The 18,624-nt window shown below is 45.4% G+C and overlaps 2 protein-coding genes across 3 annotated transcripts; both read right to left on the bottom strand.

Annotated features, from left to right (window-relative positions):
* Positions 1-276: 276 nt before the first annotated feature.
* On the bottom strand, positions 277-7,040 carry slc39a9 (solute carrier family 39 member 9). The gene is made up of 7 exons (XM_019278023.2): positions 6,438-7,040; positions 6,212-6,320; positions 4,518-4,721; positions 4,185-4,253; positions 3,894-3,979; positions 3,675-3,809; positions 277-3,586 (listed from the first exon to the last, which is right to left on the bottom strand). The coding sequence occupies exons 1-7, from the start codon at positions 6,531-6,533 to the stop codon at positions 3,353-3,355; spliced, it is 933 nt and encodes a 310-aa protein (XP_019133568.1). The 5' UTR covers positions 6,534-7,040; the 3' UTR covers positions 277-3,352.
* Positions 7,041-7,967: 927 nt separating this feature from the next.
* Positions 7,968-17,948, bottom strand: rbm25a (RNA binding motif protein 25a). Of its 2 annotated transcripts, none has more exons than XM_010751258.3 (18): positions 17,769-17,948; positions 16,992-17,116; positions 16,071-16,120; positions 15,771-15,935; positions 15,480-15,537; positions 15,127-15,287; positions 14,848-15,042; positions 14,668-14,751; positions 11,353-11,627; positions 10,750-10,861; positions 10,581-10,670; positions 10,419-10,492; positions 10,187-10,337; positions 9,397-9,808; positions 9,007-9,311; positions 8,813-8,911; positions 8,626-8,673; positions 7,968-8,426 (listed from the first exon to the last, which is right to left on the bottom strand). In XM_010751258.3, exons 2-18 carry the CDS (start codon positions 17,095-17,097, stop codon positions 8,334-8,336), a joined length of 2,478 nt encoding a protein of 825 aa, XP_010749560.2. In that variant the 5' UTR covers positions 17,098-17,116; positions 17,769-17,948; the 3' UTR covers positions 7,968-8,333. The 2 variants fall into 2 exon arrangements, with proteins under 2 accessions (XP_010749560.2, XP_010749561.2); XM_010751259.3 differs by having other exon boundaries at positions 14,668-14,748.
* Between the last annotated feature and the right edge of the window lie 676 nt (positions 17,949-18,624).

Raw genomic sequence — 18,624 nt, 5'->3', positions numbered from 1 at the left:
CTCAGCATCGTCGTGAGTATCAGATTAATTTACAGAACATGTGTCAGGGCGGATTACGAAGATATTGACAGCTCAGCTTCAACAGAGAAATGCATCAGCCTGAAACGTCCAGTCATCGATTTTAAAGATTTGATCTAAGGGAAATTCTTACCTCGATGAAGACGAGATGAAAACGAACATTAAAAAAAACATTAAAGCAACAATTTAAGTCCAAATCCTAAACAGACAGTTACAAAGTTACTGAGCTGCCACATGAATCATCAAACAAACATTTTCACCAGTTAAAAAAACTTTAATTTAGTCGTCATAAAACACGTCGCTTTACAACCAATGTTCACAATCAAAGAGTTTGGAAATAAGGCAGACTCATTCTGGAATGACAGGAAACAATAGAAATAGAAAAAAAGACACCTAACCCCACTGAAACTACAAATATGAACCCGACCCTAGAACCGATCCAAACGGATCCGAACTGAAACGTCCACTCAGCCCCAACATGTGCCGTCATCTCCTCCCGCAGACATGTGGCGGTTTAAAGGGATTCTGGTGTTTTCATTTGTAATCTGTGCACGTGTGATCAATCTGTGAGAGTCAATGTTAAAGGTTATCAGCCAATCAGAGTGCAGCATTTTAACTGCTGAAGCTTCATATTCATTTAATAAAAACAACGTTAACATCAGGAAACAGGTTCGAACACTAACATCGTTTCTGTCTCTCTCCTGTGAAAACCACGGATCTCCAAAAACAGTCAGCTGTCCGTGCAGCATGAATCCAGCTGAAGCGTCTCACTGGAATTATTCCTCCTGTCCAAACTGTGCAGACGTCCCGTCCTAACGTCAATGTAACAGACGGAGACAGACGAAGCGAATATGAAACTTCTGAGTTCAACAAATCAAGTGAGAATCTTCCAGAGTCTGAATGTTTCGAATGCAAAATAAAAAAAAAAAACTCTGGATGATCCAACTTGATCTGTTCTCATTTAAACGTGGTCACATTATCCTGAAGGCAGATCTTCATATGATGGACAGAAGAAACTAATAACACCTTCACTGTTCATGAGCAGTCTGACACTCTCAACAACAAAAGAACTTTTAATCCTTCAACTTATCTGAAGAATTCAAAGTCACCGCGTTTGGAGATGTTTGGTTTTCACCATGCAGAGACATGAGACAAAAACAAACATTTTGATTATGATTCATATTCATTTACTCACTCAGATCTTTGCAGTGATCGATGCTTCTACATGAACTTTTCTGCCAAAGTTTGAAACTTTTAGTTTTTTTCATGTTTGTTTTCTTTTCACTGGTTTGATGTGGGCAGCCGTCATGTTACTTCCATAAACCAATCATGCATTTTTTTTGCGCCTTGTTTGCTTATTTTAATAACAGTTGGTTAGATCTGGTCAAACACACCCACAGAGTCCTGACGAAGAACGTCAGGTGAGTTTTTAAAACGCTAAAGCAACTTTAACTTTTGATTTTGACGTGAATATTTCATCTTAGAGACTTTAATCGTATTTTAAACCGTGTTTTCTGAGGCGGTTTGATAAATCATGAACAAAACACACAAAAAAAGGTTTTCTAGGTTCTTCTATGACAGTGAAATGATAAAGTTTGGAGTTTTGGACAAAGCAAAACATTTCAAGACGTCACCTTGGATTCTGGGATAATGAAAATATTCAGTTGTGGCCTTAAACACGTTGATTCAACAGCTGAACCATGTTTAGAAAGATGAATGGCACATAATGGGGCTGTCCTCCAGGCGTGAAGCACGCAGCAGGTTTTTCCCTTTTTGCACACACACAGAAAATAAAATGTCCATGCAGCTGCTGGTCTGCATGCGAACCGTCCACTTTCTCTCGCAGTCACACAAGGACGCCTGAAAAAGCATCGCGGTGGGTTTCTTCTCATCATTTAAACTTTGAATGAATCGACGAGTTTCGTGTGTAAAACTGTTCAATTTATACATAAAACAGTCTGTAGAGTCCAAAACCTCCAATCAAATAAAACAAGTGTGTGAGTGTGCAGTCCCAACTCACACAGAGATCATGATGATTGTGGTAGGAAGGAGTTCCTCTGTACAGCACACATACACACATACATACATACATATACATGAGCTCTGCTGTGAGCAGGCACAGTGACACAGTAACAGTATCCATGTATCCTGACAGAGGAGAGGTCGTAACACGTCGACCTTTGACAGACGCGAGGCGTGTTGGGACGGGAGGTGACAGACTTTGATACGTGAATCTGAAAACAAGCGTTAAAGATGAAGGTGAATCCTCTGTGCCCGTTTCAGACTCTTCATTTCTCGTGTGATTATTGCTCATTAACGAGGGACGAACCAACTAAAAGACTAAAAGCAGGTTTGTTTGAAATCTTACAGGATCTGCGATTATCACCCGATGGTCCCTAAACATGTGGTACAGTTAATGCTGGAGCTGCTGTAAAGACCCTCCACCTCTGACGAAGCTTAATAACAAACTAAACAATCACTTAAGACAGTTCTGTACATCCCCCCACATCTCTATTTAGAATGACTCTCCATGTAAAACAGAAATAAACATCCAGAAGCGAAACAGATCAAATAAAAGTGACAGTTGGTGTGGTGACACATGAGGCTGGTCTGTGAACCTGTGCGTGCGGGTTTATACAGGACAGACACGCCATGAGAACTCGTCGTAGGACAGGTCGCGGAGCCGTGAAGCCGCTCGTCATAGCTGATTTTTCAAGACAAAGACAAAAACGTGTTACGAGCCTCCGGCTGGTTAATTCGAGCTCGTCTCTCATCCTGCGTCATCGACAGAGACCGGGTTAAAAAACGTCTCTTCATGTTGCTAATATGGCACTTCAGTTCGAATCAATCTGGATTGTTGCATTTACACTGTACAATATATATATAGTTTTCTTTCTTGATACCACAGGCTGAAATCAAGACCATCTAAATCTCCCTGTGCAACAGCCGTCTAGTAAAACATGACGAATGAAATCAGGGTCGGTTCTTTGACTTCTGGATCGGTGATGAAGTTCCACCTGTGGCTCTTCAAAGATGGAACAAATGAACACGAACAGTAGCTGTGAGAAGTTTCGTCGTTAGTGTCTGTAAAAAAAAAAAAAAAAAGATCGTTGCGTGCCTCCGTTGTCTCTGCAGACTCCGACTTCCCTGACATTCATTTGTTTCCTGTTTCAGGGTCAGTTTTGAGTCACAAGACGTCCTCGCAACGAGCGCCATTCTGGTCCACGAGGTCCATCAGCAGACGACGAACAATAAGACATTTAGATCCGCAACGTTTGAAGTTCTCCGTTTCCCCTCTGTACACCCGTCTGAAATCCGTCCTGAGCTCCGGGGTCTAATGGTGGTGACCGACGGACAGCACCAGAGGAATGAGGCAGCCCAGCACCAGAGCCACCACCTCCACCTTGCTCAGTCCTTTGCCTCCGTTGCCTCCGGAGGGAGCGTGGCTGTGGCCGCCGCCTCCCACCTCAGGGAGGACGTGGACGGTGGCCACGTAAAGGAAGGTTCCGGCAGAGAAGAGCATGGCGACGCCAGTGGCGTTGATGTCTGACAGGGCCTCCTTGCTGCTCTGAAAGAGGAACAAACAAGAACAGAGTGAGGCACAGTCATACGAGACGTACACTCGCTGCTGATGACACACAGATATGAACATCTACCTGACTGAGGCCTAAAAAGGTGAGCATGGCGAGGACGGGCGCTGCCAAGGCAAAGACGAGGAGATGTTTGCGGATGCGGTTCCTCTCGAGCCCGGCGTGCATCAGGAACGATACCAGGCCGAACGCCGCCGGAGCCTGCAGAGCACGGGGCAGAAGAGTTCACATCGCAATGTACAGGCTGATTCATCACAATTCAAACAAGATGTGAGCCATTGTTACCTTATGCAGCATGATGGCTACAAACACAATGAGCTGAACGCTGGTCTGAGACGTGGAGGCAGCAGCTCCCAGAGCCACGCCGTCAGCTGGAGGCAGAAGACACAGAAACCTTTAAGATCTGACAATCAGTACGACGTTAACGAAGCTCTGATTCAATCATCACCTTTGCTTTTTAACTTGAAGTCACAGAGAAAACCCCTTTCGATGTCAAACATCTTTCTCTATCACTTTTAAAAGTCTTATCCGGCATCACCGTGAGAATTCTGAGAGAACTTCCAGAAACAAACCGACCTGCAGCGTGGACGACGAGGCCCAGGGTGGTGGTGATTTTGGAGGAGGCGACTCGTGCCGACTCTGGATCTGAACCAGAAAAAACAATAACATATAAATAATATGACACATGAAAGTTGAACTGAGCCTCCGCACTGAGCGAGGACAGCGTGCCCTCTCGTGTTGGCGGACTTTGTGAACCGTCTGTGACGCGTGACCGGAGTTTGCAGCTGTGTCATCTGGAGGATCTGAAGTCTAATTCAACTCAATCATTTCTCTCCAGAGTAGATCAGTGCTTGATGAGGCTAACGAGTCCGGACCTGTGTGCCGTACTCGGTCTCCTGTGATACACACCTTCAGTGCTGTGCACATGAGAACTGCCTATCTGGTCCACCAGCAGCATGAAGACGAAGCCCAGCACCAGAGACACGCCGATGCAGGCGTGAAGCTGCTCGTGACTGTGCTCGTGTTTCCCGCCGGCGGTCAGAACCGATTCTGCTTCACCCTTCGACTCGGACACTTCCACGACACCGGCCTGGCCGTGGCTGTGGTGTCCGCCTGCAGGAAGACAGACAGAGAGAGGGAGATGGACACTGCAGAGATCAGCAGAGACACACCGGTCAAACTTCTGTTTGACTAAATTCGTTACGCAACTTGGACTGTACCACACACTGAACTTTGTTCTGTTTGAAGAGTCTGTAACATACACGGCTCTATATGTCTCTATATGTCTCTGTCTCTATACGTCTCTGCACTGTCTCTCTATGTCTCTGCACTGTCTCTCTATGTCTCTGCACTGTCTCTATATGTCTCTGCACTGTCTCTATATGTCTCTGCACTGTCTCTATATGTCTCTGCTCTGTCTCTATATGTCTCTGTATGTCTCTGCACTGTCTCTGTATGTCTCTGCACTGTCTCTGTATGTCTCTGTCTGTCTCTGTATGTCTCTGTATGTCTCTGTATGTCTCTGCACTGTCTCTATATGTCTCTGTATGTCTCTGCACTGTCTCTATATGTCTCTATATGTCTCTGTATGTCTCTGTATGTCTCTATATGTCTCTGCACTGTCTCTATATGTCTCTGCACTGTCTCTATATGTCTCTGCACTGTCTCTGCACTGTCTCTATACGTCTCTGCACTGTCTCTATATGTCTCTATATGTCTCTGCACTGTCTCTATATGTCTCTGTATGTCTCGGCACTGTCCTGCTGAAGGAGCCTGACATGAAAGAATTTGTCTTTTAACCCCGAGGCCTCCAACACACCGACCTGAGACTGACAAACTATTATTATCCTGGTGGAAAACAACGACGCAAAACAAAATGTGTTTCTAAGTTCACAATAAATCGAGTCAGACTTTACGTCACTATGAACTCAGTCTGCATCGTGTGTTTGGATTTTGGACAGTGGGTCAGACGACTCATTCTAACATCTGTAGATCCTCACGTCCATATATCTGTATTTAAAACATGTTTACACTACAGTGACTTTTTATGTTTGTGTCTCTCGTCTTTTAAACTTTACTTGTCTACATGAAACTAACTAACCTGACTTTTGCTGTGTGTGTGTGTGTCTGTCTGTGTGTGGTGTGTGTGTGTGTATGTGTGTTTGTGTTTGTCTGTGGTGTGTGTGTTTGTGTGTGTCTGTGGTGTGTGTGTTTGTGTGTGTCAGTGGTGTGTGTGTGTGTGTCTGTGTTTGTCTGTCTGTCTGTGTCTGTGTGTGTGTGTGTGTGTGTGTGTGTGTGTGTCTGTGTGTGTGTCTGTCTGTGTGTGTCTGTGGTGTGTGTGTTTGTGTTTGTCTGTGGTGTGTGTGTGTGTGTGTGTGTGTGTCTGTGTGTGCGTGTGTTGGTGTGTGTGTGTGTGTGTGTGGTGTGTTTGTGTGTGTGTGTCTGTGTGTGTGTTTGTGTGTTTGTCTGTGTTGTGTCTGTGTCTGTGTGTGTTTGTCTGTGTGTGTCTGTCTGTGTGTCTGTGTGTGTGTGTGTCTGTGTCTGTCTCTGTGTGTGTGTGTGTGTGTGTGTGTGTGTGTGTGTGTCTGTCTGTGTGTGTGTACCTTCCAGGATTTCCTCGTACAGTGCGTGGACTCCTTCAGGGATGATCACAGCCAGCGCGGTCCCACACAGCAGCCCGGCTCCCAGCACCGTGATCAGCTTCAGCTTCTCCTGAAACAGAAGCGGAGGTGCTGTGAGTTAGTCACACAGGTGAAGGTGTACACAGGTGTACACAGGTGAACACAGGTGTACACAGGTGAACAGGTGAGCTGTGTGTTGCAGACTGACCTCAGAGAAGTTGACGGCCAGAGGAATCGTTCCTGCCACATAACACCCGACCAGCATGGCCACGGACAGCAGGCTGATGGAGCTGAAGTCGTCCATGTTTCTCTCTGCAGGCGAATCCGAACCGAACTCACGGACACACGCGGGCTTTCTGTGGTGCTGGTCGGGTTCAGTCACATGCCCCGGACCGGCTGCAGTGTGCTGGGGTAAAAACCGTCGATGTGTTCGGTTGAACGGAGACGGTAACGGCAGCTGGCCTCGGTAACGCGAGCTAAGCTAACTAGCATCGGTTCAAACTAACAGCTGATCGCTCCTGGTGCGTTCACGGTCACGTGCACACGTCGGAAACTCCGCATCGTTTCCGGCCGGTTCGGCTGGTTCGGCTGTCAACAAACGGTACCGCGACTTCCCGACTCGGTGACCCAGGCTAACCGAGCTAAGCTAACAGAACATCCTCTCTTGTTTGGTGCCGAGGAGAAGGACTTCCGGGTCACCTGTCCACGCGAACCTGCCACGTCAGAGAACCGCTGCACGAGACACGCAGGAGGAAGTACCGAGACAGGTGATGAGCTCAGACCCGCTGTGATTGGTTCAAAACTGCTGCCACGGGTTTGATCCCGCCCCCTATTATAAGAGTTTATAATCATTTAAATTAAGTTATTGTTCTATTACATTTATATTATTTATATTATTGTTGTTTACATTTATATTATTGTTGTTTACATTTATATTATTGTTTACATTTATATTATTGTTGTTTACATTTATATTATAAGTCCCAGAGTTTGTCTTCATGATTCATGATTTGGAAAATGTTTTTTTTTTTTCATGTATTGTGGCCCAAACAGTCAAATTATATCTCTAATATATAATTCAATTAATCAAATCTATAAACATTTGTATCAGCTAACTATGAACACCAATGTAGCCTCATTATATTTGGGCTTCCCCACCAAAATACTTTATTTTGCTCAACTTAGACTTTTGTACGGAAGCTAAAATAAAAATAAAATCACATGCTAAGTCATAATTATGAGATGAAAAGTCAAAATTATGAGCTGCTACTCTGACTGTTGTGTTAAAGTAGTAAAATCTCATATTCTTGACTTTTCATTCTCATAAAACTAAAAATTGGAAATTGAGATTAAAGTCGTTATTAAATATTGTGAGTAATTAATTCTCGCCATATTTGATAACAACTTTATTGGCGTAATTAATTCCAAAAAAATTTTTTTATTTAAATGTGGCCCTAATACTCCATCGTACTTTTTCCCTAAAATTCGACTTTTTTTTTTTTTTTTCAAAATTGACTTATATTGTTTTTTATTTTAACTTTTTTTCCCCTAAAATTCTGGGTTTTTTTTGTCCTTTTCCTGCTTTTTTTTTTTTCTTAAAAAAAAACTGACTTTTCCCCTGAAATTTGTATAATTCAAAAGATTGTCACAGTTTAAAAGTGACTAACAAAGAAGGAATACAACAAACCTTTCTGAGGCATTTATAAGCAGCCACAGTGAGACACATTAAAGACAAACACGTTTCTAAAAAAAGCATATTTATTAGTTCACACAATGGAGCAGTGCCTCAACGTGACAACAGTAAATCAAAGCAGAATGTGTCCGACGTATTGGAGAACAGATGGGGGAAATGTGGCTGTCTTTTGCCTCAACAGCATCAACAAAGGGGAAAAAATACAACCAAAGTTTTATCATGCAGTATGTTTGTGCAAACTTTCTGTTCACAGCTCGGACTTCCCCTTCCAAACAAACACACATACAAGGCAGCAGCTCCTTGCTGATGGAATGGAGGGATGTATAGACACATGTTGACAGTCTGCTGGACCAGAAAACTGAAGGCAGCAGGACTGCGAGCTAAAGGAGGTCAGACGGGGAGACGTGGGCTTTACTTCACCAGGCCGATCTTCTTTGCTTCTGTTTCATATATCAACAGCCTCCACATTTTGACTATGAAGACCTCTGCTTCTTCATCGAGAACCTGAACACAGACAGAAACTTTAGATCAACACAGATCGATGACTTGATTACTTCTTCCCATGGGGACCATGAATGTCATGACTAATGACAAAATGTCACGGTAATCCATCCAGAAGTAGAAGCAGGTAACTGGTCACCTCCTTAAAACATCAATCAACGGTTAATCAAACTGGCTTCGTGATCCGGTAGTTTCAACTCACCATAGCAACATCATCAAGAATACCCTGAGGAGTGCTGTGTGCCATCACCTGGAGAGGAAAAGAAACATTCAGTTCAAATGAGCAGCAGAGCAACAACAAACAGAGACACACACACTCTAAATAAATAAAAATCAATGTCAAAATATTCAAACTTTCACATTCTACATGGTGAAACTGAGTCACGAACCTTTGAACAGACAAAGTCGACCAGCGTGGGTTCCTCCTCGCCGATGTACTCAATAATCTTCTTGTTGATCCATGGTCTGATGCGGCGATCCATCAGAGTCTGCAGAGAGAACAAAGGAACTCAGCGTTACTGCAAACAAAGATTATGAAACCACGACAATCTTTGAGATATGAAGGAATAAAATCTCTCTTTACCGAGTCGACCATGGTCCAGTCCAGAGGGTAGGAGAAGAGCTCGGGCCGGGCTGTGGGGATCTTCTCGATCAGGCTCTTTATGTGCTTGCGTTTCTCCTCGGTGTTGATGCTTCCTTTGGCTCCTGAAATCTCTGCCCCGTCCAGCCCGAGGCTCTTGTCGTCATCACCATAGTCCAGTGGAACCAGTTTCCTTTTGCGAGGTTGCTCGTCAGCCTCCTCGTCGTCAAACTTGTTAAAAACACTTTCCACGGTCGCCAGCTTCTTTCTCTTTCCAACGTTAAGCTGGCTGGGACTGTTGGTGGCACCTGGAGAGGAGAAACACGAGGATATTTATCCCCACACACAAAGCGCTGATGTTTAAGAAACAGACCCTCTCCTTACTGTACTCACCCAGTTTGAGACTGAGACCAATCTTGGGTCGGTGCTCCTCTGGAGGTTGGACCTCAGGAGTGTTCTCGCCTGGGATGATGATGCCGCAGGGAGATTCGTTGCCTGGCGTGTTTGGAGTCGCGTTCCCACTGGCAGACGACACTGAGGGAGCTGTAGTGATTGGTCGCATGATGGGTTTGGGCTGTGGCTTGGCCTCCTGCGAGTCCTCTTCGTCGTGGTAGTCATCCTCCACCGGTTCTACATCGTCATCGTCCGAATGCGGGGGCGGCGGGCCTCGAGGGATCGGCTCCGCGGGCCTCCCTGACCCTCTCTTCTCCCGATCGCGATCTTTGTGGGACTTCTCCTGGCTCACGTCCTCCTCGGGTTCGAGTTTCAGGGGAGGCTGTCGTCTGCGCTCTGCCTCCTCCTCCATCTACACAAACACACAGCTGATAAATGAGCTCGTGCACTTCTCATTAATATGTGTCAGGAATCAATATTTGATGACTGAGGAGTTTTAACAACAGAAGGACACTAGAAAGGAAACAATCACTGCAGGACGGATAAAAGATCCTCCTGCACCAGTTCAAGGTTACACAGGTAATCGCACAACATGTACTGTAGTAACCAGGTTACTGCAAAGCCACGTATACATGAAGTAAACCAGTAATCAACCTGGATATGTGCTCTGTGGCATCAGACTCTCCTGACCCTTCTTATTGAAGCTTCTGGTTTTATGTTAAGAAATCAGCTTACCGGAGGAGAACGAGTGTTACTGAGTTAATGAGTGTGAACGCGATGACGGACTCACCCTCTGCAGCTCGGCATCGGGGTCAGGGTGACCTTCAGCCAGAAGCCTCTGTCTGATCTCCTCCAGCTCCTCCTTCTCCCTCTTCCGGTCTCGCTCGTCCAATTCTGTCTCCTTTTCTCTGTCACGAAGTCTCTTCTGCAGAGCGCTGCCCCTGAACATCAGAGCCACGAGTCAGGTCATGACAGACGCAAATGAAGAAGCTCACACTTCCAAACGTGACGAAGATAATCACCTGTAGTATTTTGGGTCGTCTCTGTCGTCGTCGTAATCTTCAAGGAATTCTTTCAGTCTTTTTGCTTCTTTCATCTGAATTTAAAAACACACACTCACATTAATGTAGAAATCCAGCACCGTAGTCTGAAACCAATAACTCGTATGCAGTCAGATTTTTTACCATTTCACGACGCCTCTCGTCGTCCCTCTCTGTTTCTTTGCTGTAGTCACGAGCCTTCTTCCTTTCCCTGATCTCCCAGTTTTTCAGCCGCTGCAAGAAGAAAAAATAAGTTAGTTTCCACAGTCAGACACAAACAACAGTCGTTAAATTCATTTCGCTGTGTGCGTACTTCTTGGTAAGCCGCCTCCTTGTCTCGGAGTCTCCTCTCTAGTCTCCTCCGTTCGTACACGTCCTCTTCATCTTCCTCGCGGTCTCGTTTTTTATCGTCTCTGGTCCTCTCTCTGCAGAAGACAACGGGTTAATGCTGCAAGTCTAATTCAATTATTAATAAATGAGAATAGTCTTGTGCTGCATTTTACCACGCTGGTTTTGTTTATGTCACGTTTACATGAGTGAGCGTGTGTGTTCCAATAATTCCTGTAAGGTTTCCTAGAATTCGAGGTCATGGATCAGTCGATTGACATGTGGCTGTATGGATCTGTTGAACTGTATTACATGTACTGAAACTTTGCCCTAAAGTTACGTCTGTTTCCATCTGTGAGGTTGCTTCATAAACGAGGATTCATCTGGTGAATCTAATGAACTGCTTCAGACATTTATCAGCTCCGTTCCAGAGCTTTGACCTTTCAAACAGATGAGAATGTGTCTGTGATGACACTGGAACATTTTCATCGTGCCCTGCTGAAGCTTCTCTACCCGGCCTGTCAATGCTTCGCGGTGCATTCAAAGGGCAGCTGAGCATAAACGATGACATCACTGTCCTCCCACCGACCTCGATCTGCTGCGATCTTCGCTGACGTCTCGACTCCTCTCCCTCTCGCGCTCCCTCTCGCGCTCCTTCGTCCTCTCCCGTTCACGATCCCTCTCCCGTTCGCGGTCGCGATCTCTGTCTCTTTCCCGCTCCTTGTCCCTCTCCCTCTCCCTTTCCTTCTCTTTCTCCCGGTCGCGGCGTTCCCTCTCGCGCTCCCGCTCTTTGTCCCTCTCTCTCCTTTCCCTCTCGATCTCCAGTCGCTCCTTTTCCTTCTTTCCTTTTTCCTCCTCCAGTTTCTGCAGGAGCCCAACAGGAAGAAAAGGGGGGGGGGGGACATGTTATTAGACTGTCAACACCAAAAAGGATCATTACATTAATACACAGGTTATCAGCACTGAAAATGATTTTGACTCCTTGGGCCAGACATGCTCACATACTGCCATGACTCATTGCCTTGGAGAGGCTGGCTGCTGCAAGTCCTCTTATCCCTGATGTTTCCTCCTGAAGAGTGGTCCGCTGCTTGAGCAGGTTTAATGCAGACACTGCTCAATTCAGGACACACTTACTTACAACCATAAACTGGAAATCAATCTTGCAGATTTAAGGAGATGTGTGTTTAAGGAAGGAGTTACAGCAGGAGTGGAAGTTATCCATCTAACTAGGAAAACTTTGGAGTGTATTTGGGAAGCTCTAACGTTAACGGAACTTTTCAATTGTTGCATTATGTTACATCAAAGTCGTGCATGGATCATTTCCTGTCCTGGCTCCAGTTTTCAGCCCTCCCCTCATGGCGGACACTAATATCGACTGATTCTTTCAGATACGTAACAGGTCAGCTCGTCCTCTGTGGTGATCTCAGATTATGCTCTGATGTAATAAGAGGCCGTTCTGCTGCAGGCAAATACGCTTCGGTCAAACTTCCCTGATCAATGTGCACTCAGGCAAACGGTCAGAAGTCAAAGATTTGACCTGATGTAAGAGATAATGTTTGAGTTTAGTTACACCACAGCACCACCATGACGTGATTTTATTTCTTGGGTTTAAAGGTTTTAATTTGCGTTTACTGCAAGATTCAGGTCAACAAGTTCACTAACTTCTAACTATACACTTAAGGTCACCACTTGGTCTTACCTATGCATGCCAAGCAGATTAAAACAAGCCCAAGCTTAACGTGGCAAACAGCCTTAACTTAGTGAATTACATAATCAGCGGCTCCCATGTGTTTTCCACACGGTCATCTGAGATGCAGGGGAGCGGCGCCAGACTGTAACACAAGTGCAGCGGGGTGGGAGCTCTGTAGAGTGACAAACCCGGGAACCAGGAGTACACTGTACAGAAGTTTAGCACGTTTAGATTTAGATCTTCTGTGGTAAACTGCAATGCAAGTGGACAGAGACTTTTAACATTTTATTACAGTGTAAAATACTTGGACGAACGATGCTGAGATTTTTTATTTGATCCTGCCCTTTCAGTGTATCTGGCATGTCCTCTGAATATCTAAATTAACACTAAATGTTGACTACCTGTCCACTTCCTGTCGTGGTAGTTGACACACATATTATGGCATTTTCTACAGACCAGTTTTGGAGCTATTGGCGTGCAACTTACAGGTGATGGACTACGGTTTCAGCGCCTCTCTGCCCCTACACAGCCTACAGGCTACGTGTGGGAGGAAAAGCAGGTCAAGTGTAAAAGGAAAAAATAAAAAAAAGGTCCAAACGACACCTGTGAAGCAGTTCATCTAATAACACTTCATCCACATCAATGACATCAATAACAACTTGTTCAGATGCTGTATTCCATTTTACCACAAGGAAATTAGTGAAGCGGTCTTACCAGCAGGTCGTCTTCTGGCGTCTCTTTGGCCTCTCCAACCCAATAAATGTTTAAAAAAATAAAAAACTAACCGAGTCAGACCCACGATTCAAAGAGTCCTTTAGCTGATTTAACAAGAAGTTATCTGGTTTGTTAGAAACGTGAGTCTGACAGCTGAGGAGTGATAAACAAAAACAACAGAGGAAAGATGAAGAGTCTGAACTACCTGTTCTAACACTGTGAGTAAGCTGGAGGGCGACTCACACCTTAACCATCCTGAAACTTACCTCATGATCTAAAACTCTGTCTGTGTCTTCTTTAAAACAACTCAATCACATTTTCAAACACTGTCACAGAAGTGGGACGCATCAAGCTGCACGTAAATGTAACTGATCATCTCGATCAGTCACAAAAGTGCTGATGTCTGGACCTAACGTGACCCACCTCTGCAGCAGCGTTTGAAATGTGATTAAGTGACGACTTCAGAGGTAACGTCCCACTTCCATGAGGTGTTCACATTATTTTGTCCCTGCCGCTCGCTCACATGACGTCACTATGATTCACAAACACACTCGGGATATGTCGGAAATCTCCATGTGTGTAACTGAAGGGCGGAGGGAGGGGTGGAGTCAAAGAAAAACAAACAAACAGAAGAAGAACAGACTTACCTTTTGTGTCTTCAGACCACAGAGTGCTGTGGACGGGCGCTCCCTGCTTTAACACTACAGGCTGCAGTTCAAACTACTGCAGTGGTTAGGCTCACTCAGTCTGTGTGTGTGTTCTTCAAACACATCATTTATTATCTGAGGACCTGCAGAGGTTCGCTGAGCTGCCCGGCGTTCTAAAAGCTGCAAGAGTGCAACTTACAATTTGTACAACAGCAGCAGCGGTGGCGGCGGCATGTTGTTCCCACGTGTGAACAAATGTGATGTGAGGTGGAGTGAGAGCCAGCTGCCCCTCTGCAGACCCTCCAGGAGGGAGCGCCCAGCATGAGTAAAGAAGAAATAAAAGATCATACTTACATTCTATCCTCGCAACTTTTTCCAAAGCTGAGATTCTGAGATTCATCTTGCTCTAGTCACCCAAATGAACTCTACCACATTGGTGGGGTTTAATCAATAGATTAGCTTTAGATGGAATTTAACATTGTGTCCATGCACTCTGTGTGATGACTTTAGCTTGTGCAGAGCGAAAAGATTTAGTCTCAAATCAGTATCGTGAATAATAAGAACAACTCTTGCCCAATTTGGGAATACTGACAGAAACTATGAAGCCATCCATGAGAGGTTGATGTTTGAAAACTTTAAGGCTTCGATAGATACTAAAAAAAAAATCTACAACTTAACAGACGACCTCCATGCTACAGTTGACAGTTACAGAACAGGCTTACGGAGGAAATACCTCCAGGGTTTCTATAAACTGCAGCTCCATCTGCTCTTGAGGAACTTGTAATTACAAATGTGGAGGATTTCTTCTCCAAAACCTAAATTACAGAGTAACAACAGCAGTTTGATACATTACCTTGTGTGTGTCGCGGAATTTACTGATCTCTCTGGAAATCAAGTCTCTCTTGTCATCCTCCATCTCCATGGCATTGATATCCTCCTTACACAAAGGAGAGAGACACAGGGAGAACACACACTAAGTACTCAGCAGTTACTGTGAATGAGCTGCAGAACGTCTGCTCGATGCAAACACTACCTCCTCTTTCTTCTCTTTCCGCTTCTTGTTGCGAGGTTGACTGTCGGGGTCTTGCGAGGGAGCGTTCAGTTCACTTGCGTACTCTCGGATCAGGACGTCTATCGCCCCCTTCACGACCTGGTCCCGACGCAGGGTTTCTTCGTCGAGGACCTCCTCCTCGTCTTCATCCCCGTTCTTTGACACACCGCTGGCTCCCTTTATGTCAGAAAAGTGGATGAAACTATTTCACACATCGATCAGCGGGACAGAAATATTGTATTTATCTTTTCCTCCGCGTACCCCGTTGGCACTCCTCTTCTTGGCCTTCCACTCGTCTAGCTGGGCCTTGGTCTTGGCGTCTACTTTGACCAACAGCTTCTTATCCCCCAACAGCAACTCGTGCAGAAGTCTGAGGGCTCGCAGCGTCGACTCAGGCTCTTTATACTCACAGAACCCAAAAGCTGCCAGGATTTATAAGCAGAAAGAAAGTTAGTGTCACAGATACCTGATAACTTGACATGTTTGTCATCTAATTTCTGATAAAGAGGCTCGTTCTGTAAATAAAGGATCACAGTGGCTCTCTAACGTCCGATCATACAGTACCATGCATGCACACCAAGAGAACATTTAATTATGTGACGTTTTGTTTTTACCTTGAAGTTTCCCAGAAGCACCTTGGACCCTTTTCCAGCTTAGAACAATGCCGCATTTCTACATCAAAGAGAGCAGAAATAAAATGAATTATTACAGATGTTAATGTTTAGTCAATGGTCCATCAAAGTGTGTTATAAAAATGAGGTTTATACTGTTTCAGATTTAAATCATACGATGTGTTTCAGTTCTCAGAGTTGACACAAGGTGCCGCTCACTGTTTCTCACGGTACGTGCAGCGTGAATGTTTACTGAACAACATCGGGCGTGGCCGACGCCCTCGGTCAACTCACCGCTAGAAGCTGCCTGACCAACATGTCAGACGCCTTTTCAGAGATGTTCCCTACAAACACGGTGGTGGTCGGGCCGCCGCTGTCCTCTGCGTCCTTGGCTCTCATGGTCTCCTTCTTTGGAGCCATTGGCTTCTGTGCGACGGCGATTGTGGTCGGGACAAGAACCTGCGACATCAAGGTTAGGTGTTCAAGTGTTTTAGTTGTCGAGAGCAACAGTATTACAATAATCGCATTAATAATAAGAGTTAGTTAAAGTGGATGATGATGCGTTTAAAAGCAGGAACTCTGTCTCTGACTCACTGTGGGAGTGGGCGTCACAACACCCATATGAACCGGAATCATGGGAGTACCTGAAGACGGAAACACAACAATCAAACCGCGTGTTAGGCGAACAATACACAACCACAGACGACGATAGGACGACGGTGTGTGTGTGTGTGTGTGTGTGTGTGTGTCTCACCGACAACTGCACTGATATTTATTTACGTGATGAGTTTGATCTGTGACATCTGAACTCCGTGTTACTTGTTTTAATGTTCTTACAGATCACGGACCTTTAAGTGTCTCGTGCAGTTAACGTGTTCCTGACATCAAATCAGAATGTGAGGCCAGGTGCTACAGAGACAGGATCACCTGACTCAGATTAGAGACTTTTATTAATGTGAATGTGGAGACAGAGACGGTGGAGTGATGGGCAGCCACCCAGAGCAGCAGGTGTGGGGGGTTCAGCGCCTTGCTCAAGGGCAGTGACCTGGCACCCTCCAGGCCTCCATACTTTGGTCCATACTGGACTTGAACCGGCGTAAAAAATGTTAAATATAAATCTGTAATATATAAATTAATGAAATCTATGAACATCTGTATCAACTTTGAAAACATTTAAAATACAGAATATTTAAAAGGAGCAGTGACTTAGTGACTTTTATTTTTTTAAGATACTTTAATGTTATTTGTTTACAAACACACACACACACACACACACACACACACACACACACACAGCAGTTAGTTTGTGGGTTCTCCACCCTCCATATGTTCGGGACTTGAACCGACCACCCTCCGGTGGACTGAGCTGCTGCCGCACACGTCACAGAGCTCACCTGAGTTTCTGGGAACCTTAAAAAATGTGAATCTGCTGTCAGGTCCACACACACACACACACACACACACACACACACACACACACACACACACACACACAGGTGTACTGAGTTACGTTACCTGGCGGAACAGTCGGCCCAAACCCTCCGTACTGTGGCGGCGGGATCCTGGGAGGTAACTGAGGGAGGCCGAGCTGCTGACGGTTCAGAGGAGGAGGGTAAGACATCCTGATACACAACAGGAACCTGAGGAGGAGGAGAGAGGAGGAGGAGGAGGAGGAGGAGGAGGAGAGGAGATGGGAGGAGAGGAGAGGAGAGGAGGAGAGGAGAGAGGAGGAGGGAGAGAAGGAGGAGAGGAGAGAGAGAAGAGGAGGAGGAGAGGAAGAGAGAGGAGGAGAGAAGGAGATGAGAGGAGGGAAGAGAAGGAGAGGAGAGGAGGAGGAGGAGAGAGGAAGGAGGAGAGAAGAGGAGGGGAGGAAGGAGGAGAGAGGAGAGGAGGAGAGGAGAGAAGGAGGAGAGAGAAGGAGGAGAGGAGAGAGGAGCAGAGAAGGAGAGGAGGAGATGAGGGAGAAGGAGATGAGGAGGACATTAAACCGAGGACACTGTTACGTTTTTCAGGTTTTTACGTTTTTCAGGTTTCGCGGGCTCGGTCTCTCAGTGTTATTAATCTTTACCGAGGTTACGTAACTGACTGTTAACGGCGCAGAGTGTGTGTGAGTGTATGTGTGTATATGTGTATATGTGTCTCTGTGTGTGTGTGTGTGTGTGTGTGTGTGTGTGTGTGTGTGTGTGTGTGTGTGTGTGTGTCGGTTAACGTTAACTAGCCACATTAGCTCCTCTGAGCTAACCCTCCGCGGCCTCGCAGGTCACCGTCTCTCTCGGTCCCGGTCTCACTCACCTTTGTCGGTCGTAGAACAGAAACCAGCCTTCAGTGAAACTCTGTGTGATCCGGGTTCAAGCCCATTAAACGCGCCGAACGGACAAACGGAGCGAGGAGGATTCGCGTTCAAAGTGTCACCGGTACCGACAACTGGACCTATTCTTTCCGAAAGGAATCATGGGATACCTCAGCGACCGAGGGGCTTTAATGCCCCGAGCGAAGTCTGACAGGCAGAACCTGAGCCTGAGCCTGAGCCCGCTTCACCCTGCAGCTTGTCTGACAGGCAGAGCTCACAGACAGACACAGATAGATAGATAGATAGATAGATAGATAGATAGATAGATAGCAAACACAGGGTTTCCAAAGTGTTGCACAACAAGATAAAACACAATAAATCAACAATAGAAACACAATAAAAACATGAAGTACACAATAGAAAGATAAAAAAAAAACAATAAAATAAATAAAAAGCACTACCCGCACAAGATGAAATAAATAAATAAGTAAATATGCATGTATACACATAAAATAAACTCTACATGGTGTCAGTCAGTGAGCAGAGCTGGGTACACAGAGGCTCCTCTCTCTGCACAATCACAGAAATCTGTTTGTATTAAATGTGTATAAACCTGGATGGAAAGTCTGGCTGTAATCAGAATATTTCAGTCCTTCTCTGCAGTCTCCGGCTTCAAACACACGGTGGCGACATGTGCTTTCCTCTTCAGTTTGCAGTCCACCTTTCACACTTCATGCGTGTGTTGTGTGGCTGTTGACTGTCATGTCGTGGGGCCCATAGGTCGGTTATGTCACTGTGCTCAGATCAGATTCACAACGTTTTCCTGTGCTTTTATTTTGTTAATTTATTCTTTGACAC

The sequence above is a fragment of the Larimichthys crocea genome, chromosome XXIV (assembly GCF_000972845.2).
Source record: "Larimichthys crocea isolate SSNF chromosome XXIV, L_crocea_2.0, whole genome shotgun sequence".
Lineage (NCBI taxonomy): Eukaryota > Metazoa > Chordata > Actinopteri > Sciaenidae > Larimichthys > Larimichthys crocea.
This window is presented reverse-complemented; position numbering and strand designations above follow the sequence as displayed.

Bases quoted from the DNA above. Each gene is read 5' to 3' on its own strand.
- slc39a9 (XM_019278023.2), bottom strand. From the start codon at position 6,533: ATGGACGACTTCAGCTCCATCAGCCTGCTGTCCGTGGCCATGCTGGTC. The intron at 6,321-6,437 runs GTCAGTCTGCAA...CTTCTGTTTCAG, and splicing joins TGGCCGTCAACTTCTCTGAG to GAGAAGCTGAAGCTGATCAC. The intron at 3,810-3,893 runs GTAACAATGGCT...CGTGCTCTGCAG, and splicing joins TAGCCATCATGCTGCATAAG to GCTCCGGCGGCGTTCGGCCT.
- rbm25a (XM_010751258.3), bottom strand. From the start codon at position 17,097: ATGTCTTACCCTCCTCCTCTGAACCGTCAGCAGCTCGGCCTCCCTCAG. The intron at 15,538-15,770 runs GTGAGTTGACCG...TCTTTGATGTAG, and splicing joins TGGTCAGGCAGCTTCTAGCG to AAATGCGGCATTGTTCTAAG. The intron at 15,043-15,126 runs GTACGCGGAGGA...TCTGACATAAAG, and splicing joins AGAAGAGGAGTGCCAACGGG to GGAGCCAGCGGTGTGTCAAA.